At 47.9% G+C, this 13,608-nt stretch overlaps 1 protein-coding gene across 8 annotated transcripts in view; it reads right to left on the bottom strand.

Moving 5' to 3' along the window:
- Positions 1-13,608, bottom strand: part of CHD2 (chromodomain helicase DNA binding protein 2) — a 57,800-nt gene that overhangs the window by 7,648 nt on the left and 36,544 nt on the right. For 7 of the 8 annotated variants that reach the window (XM_064158043.1, XM_064158042.1, XM_064158045.1 and 4 more), the window contains 15 exons: positions 13,095-13,283; positions 12,447-12,609; positions 11,951-12,103; positions 11,422-11,493; positions 10,164-10,313; positions 9,252-9,400; positions 8,669-8,765; positions 7,829-7,921; positions 7,195-7,368; positions 6,130-6,305; positions 4,545-4,586; positions 3,396-3,535; positions 2,221-2,359; positions 1,935-2,085; positions 224-346 (listed from right to left, as the gene is read on the bottom strand). In XM_064158043.1, coding sequence (XP_064014113.1) covers positions 224-346; positions 1,935-2,085; positions 2,221-2,359; positions 3,396-3,535; positions 4,545-4,586; positions 6,130-6,305; positions 7,195-7,368; positions 7,829-7,921; positions 8,669-8,765; positions 9,252-9,400; positions 10,164-10,313; positions 11,422-11,493; positions 11,951-12,103; positions 12,447-12,609; positions 13,095-13,283 — 2,011 coding nt within the window. Of the gene's footprint in view, positions 1-223; positions 347-1,934; positions 2,086-2,220; positions 2,360-3,395; positions 3,536-4,544; positions 4,587-6,129; positions 6,306-7,194; positions 7,369-7,828; positions 7,922-8,668; positions 8,766-9,251; positions 9,401-10,163; positions 10,314-11,421; positions 11,494-11,950; positions 12,104-12,446; positions 12,610-13,090; positions 13,284-13,608 lie in introns of those variants that run through there. The other variant, XM_064158050.1, reaches the window with a different exon arrangement.

Genomic DNA, 13,608 nt, shown 5'->3' on the forward strand with positions numbered 1-13,608 from the left:
CAGGTCCTGCAGGGTAGCAAAACCCCTGATGAGCCTGAGTCTTTCAATAAGTGTCACAATTACCAGTCCCTTATTAATCGCCGTTTCAGCATCACAGTGCAAGCAGATAACAGACAAGTTCCTATTCCTTCACACAGATGATGTTCAGTAACCTGGGAACTTGAGCTGTCTCCCACCATCCTGTTCATTCTGAAACCTTCAAAACCAAAAAGCCACAGCTCACCTCTTCTCCATCTTTCATGTTTTCTTTCTTGTCCAGGTCTTTCTTCAGCAGTTTCAGTAGATAATCCACTCGTGTCTGGAGCTGCTTTCCCTGAGGTTTCTTATCTGTCTCAACAGGCAGGATCTTTGATAAAGAAGTTAAAAATCAATTAAAAGGCACCCACCCTCACCTATCAAACCCTGACAAGAGATACACACTGGCAGCAGTCCTTCCAGGCCCAACAAAGGGTTAGAGATGCTGCACCTTCTAGGGGAATAATAAGAATCCTTGAATGGGGTAGGTTGGAAGAGACTTCAAAGATCATCCAGTTCCACCCCCCCGCCATAGGCAGGGACACCTCCCACTACAACAAGTCACTCAAGGCCTCATCCAGTCTGGTCCTGAACACCTCCAGGGAGGTTGTGGAGCACAGAATCACAGATCACATGAGTGCTCTTCGATCACATTCTGTGCTTCTGTGCTCCACAGCCTCCCTGGGCAACCTGTGCCAGTGTCTCACCACCCTCACTGTAAAGAACTTCTTCCTAAAGGTTCAAGCATTTCTTCTAGCTCCTACATAGACCCTTCCTGTGTATCTAAAAGCAAAGCTCCTACCAAGCACCCTTCCCCTGGGCCTTCTGCAGCAGTGAAAGGACCTCAAGGCAGCTCCCTAGATTCTCTACAATCTTTCTTGGAAGTGTGCAAAAAAGTAGGGAAAAAACCCTTTTCCTTTTCCAACCATCTTTGGGATCTTTAGTTCCTTTGAACAGAGTCAACCTTCCCTGAGACATTAGATTTGTTTGTGACAGCCTTGTCACGGCAGGCTGGGTCCCCTCTGGTAACCTGAGGCTTTGCTGCAGCAATGACACAGATGTAAAATTTCAGTTGAAAACAAGGCTCTCAGGTGCCACTTCATGGAGGAAGAATCTCAGTTTGCCAATTAGGTTCCCTCCTACTATACTTCACTGGAGGCTGGGTGGTGTGCCTCAGGAAATTGTTCTCATTGTAGAATGCCTTCCTTGTAGGAGGGCTCTCAGCCACAGCCTGATCCTTTCTAAAAACACTGGCAGGGATGTGAGAGGAATGTCCAAAGCTGGTGTAGAGATTCTCCATGCTCCTCAGCCCCGTGCTGCAGCTCACTCTCCTCCCATTGTGCTAACACAAGGGATGGCAGCTTATTTTTAACCTGGATCATTTCAACGTGGCCCCCATAAACAGTTCTTATGGGAATGACTGAGGAACAGAGGAACTAGATGGAGGCTTTCCAGCTGGCTTTGCTGCCACAGCCAGTCGTGTAACTATACCCTCAAAGCCAGCAGAGGCCAGGCTTGACATAAGCACTGTCAAATCTGTGAAAAATTATTTCCACACCAGAAATTGAGACTCAGCTTCTTGTGAGATGCTGAAGGAAATATGAAGTCAGGCTTATGCCCTGCCCCCTCTATACCGTGCACGCAACCACACATGTCAGCATTACCAGTTTCTTCCTCCATCATTTCAGTGTGGTTCATATGGTACTGTTCAGAGAAAAAAAAATGCCTGCCAATCAAATAACACAACTCTGCTTTCCATCAAGCATGCAACATTCCTGGGAGGTCACTGTTTTCCTATTATTTATTATTATTTTTGGAGTGGTTACAAACACAAACAGCTGGTTTTGGAGTAAAGCAAAAACATCTCCTCTATGAACACCACGACAGGCCCAATGCAAGCAGCAAGCAAAGCAGCCTACCTTATCAGATAGCTTCAGCTCTGGATCTGTTTTAATCAGCTCCCAATTTCCATAGCCATGCTCATAAATGCCCACCAACAAGCGGGAATCCTCCTCCACTCCCCAGTCGACATCAAAATGGGCAGCTTTGACGCGGCAGGTCAGGCGGTACCTGAAGGCATTGCAGACAGGAGATACTGTCAGTGATGTGGAGGATGAAGCATATCCACAGATCTAGGCTCTTCCTCCACTACAGAAGCCAAACTCCCTCAGCATCTTTCTGCATTGCCTTCTTAGCCAAACTCACTTCTTCCTTTCCTCTGGGTCAGCAGGAATGGATTTATGCAGCATTTCAAACTCCTCTTCGTGCTGGATGATGGATTTGACATTGACTTGGACACCAGAAATCTTGATAGTAGGACCTCTTCTTTTTCCAGGTCCTTTCCCTGCTCCACAATAAAACACAGCAACTAAGAGAACTCTTAAGAGAAAGAAGTTCCTCTGTGAAAACATCTAGACACAAAGAGATCAACAGCTTGCCTGCAACCTCTTATTCAAACCTAAGGCTGTCTGCTATGGCAGGCCCAGAAGAAAATAAAAGGCTTTTTCAGCTAAGTCACTTAGTTCTGCAATCCAAACACCTACCAGGATCATTTTCTTCAGAATCATAGAATGGTTTAGGTTGGAAGGGACCTCAAAGAGCATCTGGTTCCAACATCCCACTATAAGCAGGGACACCTTCCACTAGAACAGGTCACTCAAGGCTTCATCTAACGTAGCCTTGAAATGACACTTTGCAGTCTGAGCAGAAGACTCAGGAGTTGCTGTTAGTAACAGCTGCCTGACAGACTGGTCAGGCCACATCTTGAGTCCTGTGTCCAGTTCTGGGCTCCTCCATTCAAGAGAGATGTTGAGATACTGGAATGTGTCCAGAGAAGGGAGATGAAGCTGGTGACGGGCCTGGAGCAGAGCCCTGTGAGGAGAGGCTGAGGGAGCTGGGGGTGTGCAGCCTGCAGAAGAGGAGGCTCAGGGCAGAGCTCATTGCTGTCTACAACTACCTGAAGGGAGGTTGTACCAGGTAGGGGTTGGTCTCTTCTACCAGGCAAGCAGCAACAGAACAAGGGGACACAGTCTCAAGTTGAACCAAGGCAGGTCTAGGCTGGATGTTAGGAGGAAGTTGTTGGCAGAGAGAGTGATTGGCATTGGAATGGGCTGCCCAGGGAGGTGGTGGAGTTGCCGTCCTTGGAGGTGTTCAAGCAAAGCCTGGATGAGGCACTTCCCACCATGGCCTGGTTGACTGTCTAGGGCTGGGTGCTAGGTTGGACTGGAGGAGCTTGGAGGTCTCTTCCAACCTGGTTGATTCTATGATCCTATAAGTGTGTGGCTGCTCTTTGCTTCTAAGTCACAGCAGAACAGTTTCCTCCCCAGCTGCACGAAACACCCCTAAAAGCATCAGGATCAACACACAACCCTCTTGCTTACCTTCACTTGGATTTTCTTTCAGCTGCTCCTCATACTCCTGCATTGCTGACACACAGCTGTTGTGGATGAGCTCCCCTAACCGCTTCAGATCAGCCACAGACTTATCCACCAGCTCAGCATCCCGGGCAATACACTCCAGCCTGGGAAAGGGGGAAAATCCATTTGATAAAGGATATCTCCTGCCAGCAACCCCCTGAGCACTTGTGCCACAGTTTTTAGTAGTCAGTACTGTCTATGTATGAATGTAGCAAACATATACAAGTCAAGTTCCTGCAGGAAACAACAATTTTCATCTTTTTTTAGGTCTACCAGGTCCAAAGTGGTCCCATCTTTTGGATTTTTTAGTATTAAAGCCTACTATAGTATACAGTCTATCTTGGGCACCACAGTCACTCTGTGTCTCTCTAGTGTTACTTCATGCCTTCCCAGTTCCACATTAACTCCATTTGATGGTTGAAAGCTGCCACCTGCTGTCCCTTTTGCTTGGCTGAAGTTAGTAACACCAAAGCTCCATACCCAAGCCTTGTGTTTCACAACAGAAGAATCCAGCCAGCTGAAACAACACAGCCATGTCTCGTACAATACAGGCAAGGATCCCTGCCTCAGCTCGGAGACCTCAGCAAGGGTCACAGCTTTCCAGAGCCACCACATGTGCCCATCTCCCTTCCTTCCTCACTCACAGCTGGCTCTGCAGACACACATTTGAGGATATTGTGTGTGCCTCTCCCTACTCCCCTTCAAGAGGGATATGGCAGTGAGAGAAAGATGCTCCCAATCCAGTCTTGAAACTAACACACATGGAGAAGCTTGGCAAGCATTTTGGGTAGCATTTGCTGTTCAGACAGCTGCTCCCTCTCCTTTCTAGGCAGAATGGAAATGCCCCAAGGGCCAGACGATGCCAGCAGGAGGATGCTGTGTGCAGCCCCCTGCCACTACCACCCTAGTTGCTTTTCAGCCAGCACTCATCAGCGTCCATCAACTGAGTCATGAGGGACTGTATGGCAGTTTTTGGTTGCTGATCACACGACAGCAAGGCTTTGTGCTGTCTGTAGAGGTTATATCAAACACCCAGAGCAACGTGGGTATGGCTAGAAATACAATGTCCCCCCCCAGGATAACCCTCTGGAGCAGGGCCAGGCTGTGACTTACCGTTCGAGAGGCAACCCAAACTTCTTGTAAGCCTTGATAAACCTAATGGAAAAAAAACAAACAAACAACAAAGAAAACAAAACCTAAAGCTACTGCCATGAAAAGTGGCTCCAATATCACAATCATTAAATATAACACAAGTATTAATTACAGACTGCCACATTATCAACCTTGCATTCCACACTGGTTAGCTAAGCATCAGTCAAAGGCTGGGAAGTCAAATCCATTAACCCTCACAAAGAGTTTGGTGACCTTGGCTGGAGAAGAAGATGACATTATTATGAATGGTGGATGTTTGACAGAGGAGTTAAAAAAGAGGAGAGTCATAACTGTAGTGTAAAGAAGATGGAAAGAAAGCTTTGGCTCACACCATGTTGCTAATAATTAACTTCATTTTTTCCCCAGAAGAAAAGAGGCATTAAATCAATGTCATTAGGAAGTTTAGTGCTCAGGCTGTAAGAGCCCATCACAGGAGAGCCAACTGTGATGCAATCCATCAGAGGGGTTTGCAGACAAGGGTTGTTATTTATTTTCATGTCTTATTTTTGTTGTGAAAATCACTGCCATGGCCAACTTTAGGGCAAGAGTCAGACACCATTGTTGCAACTGAACAGTGCCTTGTGCTGGGAGTAGATCCAATGGCTTCAACTACAAATTATTTTTCAAACTGATTGGTTGTTTTCCCTTCCTTTTAGTTGTTTGTTTTTTTTTTTTCTTTGGCTCTTTCAACCCTTTCTGCTATATCACAATAACCAGAATGACTGCTTTGGCTCAGATTGCAACATCTCCTTCCTCCTCTATGGTTTCAATACAGGACAACTACTGCAATCCAAAAAAGTCTGATCATTGCCTGTTTAAAAACACAGCAGAACAGGGGCAAGGAATCATAGAATCAACCAGGTTGGAAGAGAACTCCAAGATCATCCAGTCCAACCTAACACCCAGCCCTATCCAATCAACTAGACCATGGCACTAAGGAAAGCTCACAGCCCTCTCTTTTCCATCTGAGCAGAGCCATAAGAGCCATCTTTGAGAAAGGGTCAAGAGTTAGAAGCTAGAAGAAGAAAATAATGCTCTGGAATTCAGTCCTCAGCTGACTTCAGGGACACAATGCAGAAGAGGATACACAACCACTGGGACCTCAAGGACCAGTGCTTCTCATGGGGTTGTTTTGTCAGAGCTTGGCTTCCACTTCAACCTTAAATCAGCAGGACTACTGCCAGAAAAACGTCAGCAGGCCACCAGAGTACTTGGCTTCTCCAGCCCTGTATTTCATGCTATGTAAGACCACAGGTGTTGTAACAGGGAATTAACTCAACCAACTCAGCCCAGGAAGTGCAGTTACACCAAGGATTAATTTTAGGAGGGCACTAGCTTCACTGCAGCCTGGCTGAAGACAATCCAGACCAGAATGTTCAGCAAATTGAATTACACCAAGGTGCAGAAGCTGGCCCAATGAACCAGCTCTACGTAAGCCACCGATGTGCTTACAGGTGATCCCCTCCTGGATTAATGTGAGGCTTTCTCTACCTGCATGGCATTTCCAGATTTGTTTTCTAAACTGTCTCTTGTGCTTGGCACTGACCTCCTGATTTCAGCATCAGTAAATCCTTCCACTGTGTCTTTCCTGACACTCCGAGGACGCCCCCTGCGCTTTGGTCTCTTCTCATCGTCGGTATCATCAGTCTCGCTTTCTGATCCAGACGATCTTTGGAGCCTTCTCTTGGTTTCTGCATCTGATTCACTGTCATTTGTTTGGGCCTGTATGTACCAGAAAGAGAGCAATACATTAACAACCTTTGCTGTCCCTCCCATGCAGTGTCACTAGCTCACTCTCAGTCTGTAGAACACCTTGGCATCTCTTCCTGAGGGTGCAGAAGCTCACAAAATCAACCCAGAGAGCCTGCACATCCTTGCAGATTCCAGGCTCTGGTGGTTATCCTTCTTTTAGAGGCTTCCCACCAGTAATTTCACATTTGCATTTTGATTTACTGAGGTATGAGATATATCAAACCCCACTGATTACTGTGGGTTTGTGACACAGTCTCTTAGGACACCTCAGAAACTAAACTAGAAATTATCCAACATGAATTATCTGTCTCTTTAGTTTTCACTTTAAATGTTTTCCCTCAGCTCATCCCAGAAAACCATTCATAATCCCTTAAAGACCCATATTCCTGAAAGCTTTCCTTGCACAGTCTGTGTTCTGTTGGATGGGGGTAGGTCTCATCACCTAGAGGAGAACTTGGGAAGACACCATCTCTTTTGAATGCAAGACACCCAGCTAGGCAAGAGCAGCCCAGGGATTTGGAGAGAACAAGGGAAAAAACTGCCAGAAAATGGCATCAACTGCAGTAAAATCTGCATTCCACAGCTGGGTATTCTGCCCTGGGCTCACTACAAGTTGTCTTTATTTGGTCTGCTAAGGCAAGGTGAGCTGTACCAGGCCCACCGTGGGCCCTCACACCACGTTACAAAGCACGGGCCCAAGACATGGTGCCAACAAGAGGTCCATGTGCCACCTCTGTGCCTCACTCCTGAACAGCTCTGGAGCAGCGCAGGCAGCAGTGGGACAGCAGAAGGCTTCCCTTGCGTGTTGCCTTTGCCAGCTCTCATCTCCTGCCTCTCAGTTCCTCAAGCTGGGCTGTACCTTTTTAGTGGAGCTCCGGATCCGAGGCAGCATGTAGATTTCCTCCAATTCTTTCTGCCTTTCTTCCTCCTCCACCTTTTTCCTCTGCTCCTCTGGAATGATATCATCCCAATCCTTCTGGGACCGCTCGTCCAGCTCCGTCTCCTCCTCCTCCATGGTTGCAAAGTTGGCCACCTTTTATAAGCAAAGAACACTTTTAGAGATCCTCTCCCCTGGCAGAAACACCCTCGAGCTGTCTGCTAAGCCTCAACTCCTTCCCCATAGGAATTTTGCCAACATTTCCATAACTGCTTTATAATTGATCCCTATGTCACTGCATTCCTGGTTCCTTGCCATGTCTTTGGGCTAACAGCTTTTGAGGAAGTACGTGCAGTGTAAGGAGTACTGCTGAGCCTCTCTGACTTATTGGGTTTGCTTCCAAATTTGGTAAATTCTGCATTTTCTCCACAGCCTTCCAAATCACTTGTTGGAAACGAAGTGAGCAGCTCTGCCTCTCCCCAGCTATCAAATCCAGGCAACCTGCGTTGCACAGGTCATGTCTCACCGGGCCTGATTCGTTCTCTTTGTTCCTGGCCGTGGCAAGAAGTGAGAAGTCACAATCCTGCACCCCAGCAGAGAGCTGCAGGGTCCATACCTTGAACTGGGAGAGGAGCTCGTCTGTAGCACTGGTGGACACTTCATTCTCCCGTGTTTCAGCCAGGCGCAAAATCTCGTCAATGTCCATCTCCTACCAGCCACAAAGAAAGAGTGATAAAGAGGAGGGTGCTGAGCACAGGAGGAAATAAGAGGCTTTAAGAACAGCCTCGTGGGGTGCAAAGCTACACGTGCAGCTTGCTGATATGAGCTAAATAAAGTGCAAATATCTGCAGGGTGTCATCAGAGAGGGCAGGGATTAACCACCTCGAGTGGAACAAAAGAGTATAAATAAGGGTGATACAATTAGAAGAAAATGAACGTCAAGGCTGAGCAGCAGGGAACATTTCCAGAGTGAGATGTATTAACTGTGGGCTGTTTACCTCAGGGGAAGCTCTGCTGCTCAGGCTGTGAAGAGAATTGGTCAAAGCACTCAGTACTAAACTGTCAAGCAGCACTGCGCTGAGGCAAGGAGAGAGTGACCTATTTGACTTTGCTGTGCTCCTGTCTCTCTATGAGAACGACCAAAAAAGGATGCTGAAGAAGTGCTCTGAGGAGGCAGGGAGAGGAGTTCTCAGCAGGCTGTGCTTTAACTAGGTAATGCAGCCTCCAGAGCCAAGGGACTCTTGGTAACCCTGAAGAACAAGGTGCTCTCTGCTCAACCCTCTGATCCCCCAACCCCAGAACCTTCTTTTTTCAGCTTCTGCAGACTCAAACATGCCCTCTTCACTAACCTGCTCTCATGCACAGAGCAAGTACAAAGAAGGAGCAAACACACCTGAGCCCTCACACACACCTGCAGAGGACTACAGACAGCTAAGTGACTTCAATTTCAAGCTACCTGAGGCTCTGACTCTTCCCCTTCAAGCTCCTTGAAAAGATCTTCAGCTCCAAACTTCAGAATAGCTGTCAGCTCCTCCTTGTTGAAAGGATTTGAGCTGCAAGAACAAACAAGAAGGAAAATGTGTTTTGAGCTGTTAAGTCAGCACTGCTAGAGTACAAAACCATGCCAAAGCTTTGCCTAATTAAAGCAAGAGGGACGTTTTCTACTCAACACTACAAAAAGCTTTTGTATTTGTCTCTTTCCCTGCTCTAGCACAGATGCTGCTGTAAAGGGAACAATGGCTGCGTGCTGGGGGGGAAATGAGAGTCTGAGGTCATTGCCAAATTGTTCTACCATCATCACCAGGTTCTCTCAGACCAGGATGATCTCTAGAAGGAAGACAGAAGAAAAAGAGGTGATGCATGAAAACGAGGATCTTCTTCTGGTCATCTTTATGCTATGTGTCCAAACTGAGAGCAGCCTAAGCCACATGTGGAAGCTGCCATTATTTATTAGCCTCCTGCTCTGCATCCTATCGAACAAATCCCGACAGATACCAGCAGGTGAAGCTGATTCTGCCTCCTGACACAATCACACTTACTTGGATCTCCCAGAGTTGTTGTCCAGAACAGTCCTGCCAGTGGTGTCCATACGCTGGATCACCAAATGATCCAGCACCATTTTCTTCTTGGCCCTCTCAATGATCTCCTCCTCCACCGTCCCCTTTGTGACCAGGCGGTAAATGTTCACCTGAAGGACAAGAAGAGAACAGATCTATTTCCTGCACCTGACCATGCTCTGCTGACACAGCAATGCACCCCTCAGTGGTTTCACAAGAGACCAGTTTGCTGATGCCCTTCATACACAGATGTCTCTTTCTTGGACTAAAACCCACCAGATGCTTTTTATGTCTGAGGGGGACCAGCAAAACTCAGGCTGGTTAACACAGATCCTGTAATGTGGCTAAGCACAGAGTAAAAATCTTCTGAAGCAACTATTCTAAACCCAAACTAGCATCAAACTTCTCCCACATCTACTAAAATCCTAGTAAAGGTGGATGTTCTACTGTCATAGAATGGCTGGAAGGGACCTCAGAGATCACCTCCTCCAACCTGCCCACCGTGGGCAGCAACACTTCTCAGCTAGCTCGACTGCTCAAGGCTTCATCCAGCCTGGCCTTGAACACCCCCAGGGAGGAGGCATCCACAACCTAGGGCAGCCTATTCCAGAGACTCACCACCCTCGTATTCCAAGTTTTTCCAAGGCAAAAAATGATCAGAGTGCCCTAGCAGAGAGGTGCAACACCATGGGCTGGGTTCTTGGTTTGGAACCGTGCTAGGATTCAAAAGTAACAGAAAGGACTTGGACCAGTACGTTTGGGCTGATCTTCTGTTTCCTGGCTTTTAAATGAGTTTTGTCTGAGTTGGGATTGGACATTTTCAGAGGGTCTGGGAGCCTGTTTAGATACCCACACTGAAACCACAGAGAAAATGACCAAGGCAACTCTTCTGACCTGCTTCTTCTGTCCAATCCGGTGAGCTCGAGCCTGAGCCTGAAGATCATTTTGTGGGTTCCAATCCGAATCAAAGATCACAACAGTATCAGCAGAGGCCAGATTAATTCCCAGCCCTCCAGCTCGTGTTGACAACAAGAAACAGAAGTCCTGGAGGGAAGAAAAAACATCCGTGAGCTAACTGTGAACACAAAACAGCAGTGGTGGCTTCAAAGTCATGCAAGAAAAGGGAGGGAGGGCTCTGTTGCACTCCTCTAGAAAAGGAATTTCCTTCCCACACACCCTGCTCACACAGGCTCAGCACCTCTGGACTTCAAGGTGAGGCAGTGCTGGCAGGGGTGGAAGTTGTGCTCTTCAAGGAAGGGCCTGGCACGCATCCTGATGGGACAGCAATGCTAACAGCTCAGGGCAAGGGCACCTTGGAGTCACTTCTGAAGGTCAGAGCATGCTGCACACCACACTCCTACAAAGGCAGAGGCAAACCTGTACTTTTTGTTGCCTGAAGCCTGCTGGGGGTGAGATCAGCAACTACAGACTGAGTCCCTGCTCAAGGGCATAGGGTGTCAGGTTAGAGCCAGGACGTCTGAGCCCCTAGGAAAGGGGGAAGTGCAGATTCTGTGGGTGTTCCTGCTCCTTCTCCACTCACTGTCTCCTCACTTGTGTCAACTTTCCAACCACCTAGAGGCACTGACCTGTACCTCCTGTGTCAGCCAAGAAACCTCCTCCAGCCCAGGCTTCTGGAGTGAGCAAAGCTATTTGTTCCAGCTGGGCTGACTGTGGCACAGAAAAATGCCTCACACCAGTCACTGTGAGTCAGCAAGCCCAGAAGAGAGGCCTGAGATACCCTCTCCTATTACGCTGGAGACTTTGCTGCTTGCCAACAGTTAAAATCTCTCTTCTGCCTCTGCCATTTCACATCCAAAACCAGCTTCAGACTGGAGAAATCATTTAGAAACCACCTCATTTCCTGGACCATGGTAAGAGAATTGCTAAATTCTGGCTCTTCCCAGCCTCTTTAGGACATCCTGGAGATGACACCTGTAGCTCTGTTCTTTGGATGTAGGACATTTAAAACAAGAAGCCTGGCTAGCTGCAAAACCTGCTGTATCTGTGTCTTTAAGAGTATGTGGAGTCCTGTAAAAAGAAATTAACCCAACTAATGCCCTCCTGGAAGTCACAATCTGTGGCTCAGCCATAAATGCCCACTCAGGCAGTCCACCCAGACCCTCTTGAAGCAGGACAGCCCCAGCTGTGGTACCTCAGAGCCGTCAGCGTTGAAGTGGTCCAGTGCCTGCTTTCGGATCTCCCCTTTGATCGAGCCGTCCAAGCGCTGGAAAATTCAACAACAATGATAAAAGAGAGAAGGTAAAGGAGCCCTGAAGAACTGTTGCATCCAAGTTCTGGGAGCTCTACAGCCCCTTCCCTGCCTGCAGCATTTAATAAGCAAAAATAACTGCCAATTAAAAAGAAGTGCCCTGCCTTAGCCCGCAGTGTCGCAAGGGCAGGAGGGTGACACTGCGGCTCTCGTTACAGGCTGCCAGCCAGGGATTCTCTCCTCTGGGTTTATCATAGAACAGAGCCCAAAGCAAAGGCCTGCCTGTGTGTTTTGCAGAGCCATGGTGAGCTGAAGGGACTTCCCAGCTCCCTCCAGTGTATTTCAGTAAGTGCAACTCATAATCTCAGCCCACAGCCTCCAAGAAGCTCAGCGATTCCCATCACCCAGGCTCCTTCTCTGTGTTCTTGGATTTTCCATGAACCCCACTGCTTTCCACGCTGATGTTTCTCACCTGAAAAGGGTAGTGCTTGATGGTCAGGTACTCTGCCAAGATGTCCAGCATCCTCACCATTTGGGAGAAGATCAGCACCCTGTTGCCTCTCTCCCGCAGCCTGGTCAGCAGCTTGTCCAAGAGAATCAGCTTCCCACTGCTCCTGACCAGAGACTGAAGGAGTAATGGTCATTCCAGCTGGTGCCTTCCAACTTTACCCTCAGGTACTCAGATGTGGCTCTCTCAGGGCCTGCACACCTCTAATCAAATCATCTGGATTTACCCAAAGGCCACACAGAGAAGCAATCATCCAAGACAGATCTTAGATTGCACCTCCCACTCAGGATAGACACCAAGCATTGCCTTCAGTGCAAGGGGACAGCAGGGCATTGGGTGGCCCAGTCTTAGCTGTGGAGAAGCAGCAGAAGCTAAAGCTTCACCAGCTCTTATCTTGGTGGGAGGACAGGAAAAAGGGCAAAGTAGAGCAAAAGCAATGGTAACCAAAGGCACTGCCCACCTGCAGGGTCTCAAGGCCATTCTCCCTCTCATTTTCCTCAGGAGGTTTAATAAGGTAGCAGTGGTTGCAGCACTTTTTCAACTCCATCACAATGTTCAGGAAACCAGATGTGCTCCCCCTCGTTCCCTTGGAAAGAGCTTTATAGTTTCTTGTCAAAATCCACCTACAGGCAAGAAAGTGAAAGCTCTAAATCATTCCACGGTGCAGAGTGAGCCTGCTGGAGTCTCACAGGAACAAAACCTTCAGGAATGTCTTGTTCAGGCATCAATCTATTTCCCTTCCTCCACCTCTCTTCACTTCCAGAGTGAATACTGTTGGCTCCTGACTAGAAATCTCAACCTTACTTTCCTGTTGGTATTACTACAGATTAATATTAAACAGCACCACAATTTTGTGGGGAGCTTTATTCTCCCAGGAAAGACACAGCCTCTGTCTTCCAAAGCTGGCCAGCTGGATTGTATCACTCCACAAAAGCATCTCCATTGGCCTTAGGGATGCTTTTCCAGATGGAAAAATATCAACTACCCTACCTCAGATGCCCAGTGTGAAGCTCCTGGTACTACAGCTGAAGGACACAGTACATTGAAAGACATTCCCAAGGCACACAGAAGTCTCCTGGCACTCCCAGTAACCTCAGAAGGGACTCACTTGTAATACTGTTTCTGCAAAGCAGACATCTCCACACGAAGGATCTGCTCCACTTTGGCTGGCAAAGATTTCTCCACATCCTTCTTCACTCTGCGTAGGAGAAACGGCTCCAGGACTTTGTGCAAGCTCTGGTAGCCATTCTCTCTACCTTTCCCATGATCCTCTTCAAAATCCTCCCAGAACTCAAACCTAGCAACAGAAATGAGAAGCAGCGAGGGTCAGAATCTCTCTTGTCTTGTCACATCAAACAGGAGCTGCACAAGAGAGGAGACCATCACCAAGGGGCAGTGGTTTCAAAGTAGAGCAGAGCAGATTCAGATTGGATGTTAGGGACAAGTTCTGCACCATGAGGGTGGTGGAACACTAGAACGGGTTGTCCAGGGAGGTAGCTGAAGCTCCATCCCTGGAGATATTCAAGGTGAGGCTCAACAAGGCTTTGGGTATCTTGATCTAGCTAAGCATGCCTCTGCTTACCGCAGAAGGGGTTGGACTGGATGACTCTGGAGGTCCCTTC

The sequence above is a fragment of the Pogoniulus pusillus genome, chromosome 17 (assembly GCF_015220805.1).
Source record: "Pogoniulus pusillus isolate bPogPus1 chromosome 17, bPogPus1.pri, whole genome shotgun sequence".
NCBI classification, from domain to species: domain Eukaryota; kingdom Metazoa; phylum Chordata; class Aves; order Piciformes; family Lybiidae; genus Pogoniulus; species Pogoniulus pusillus.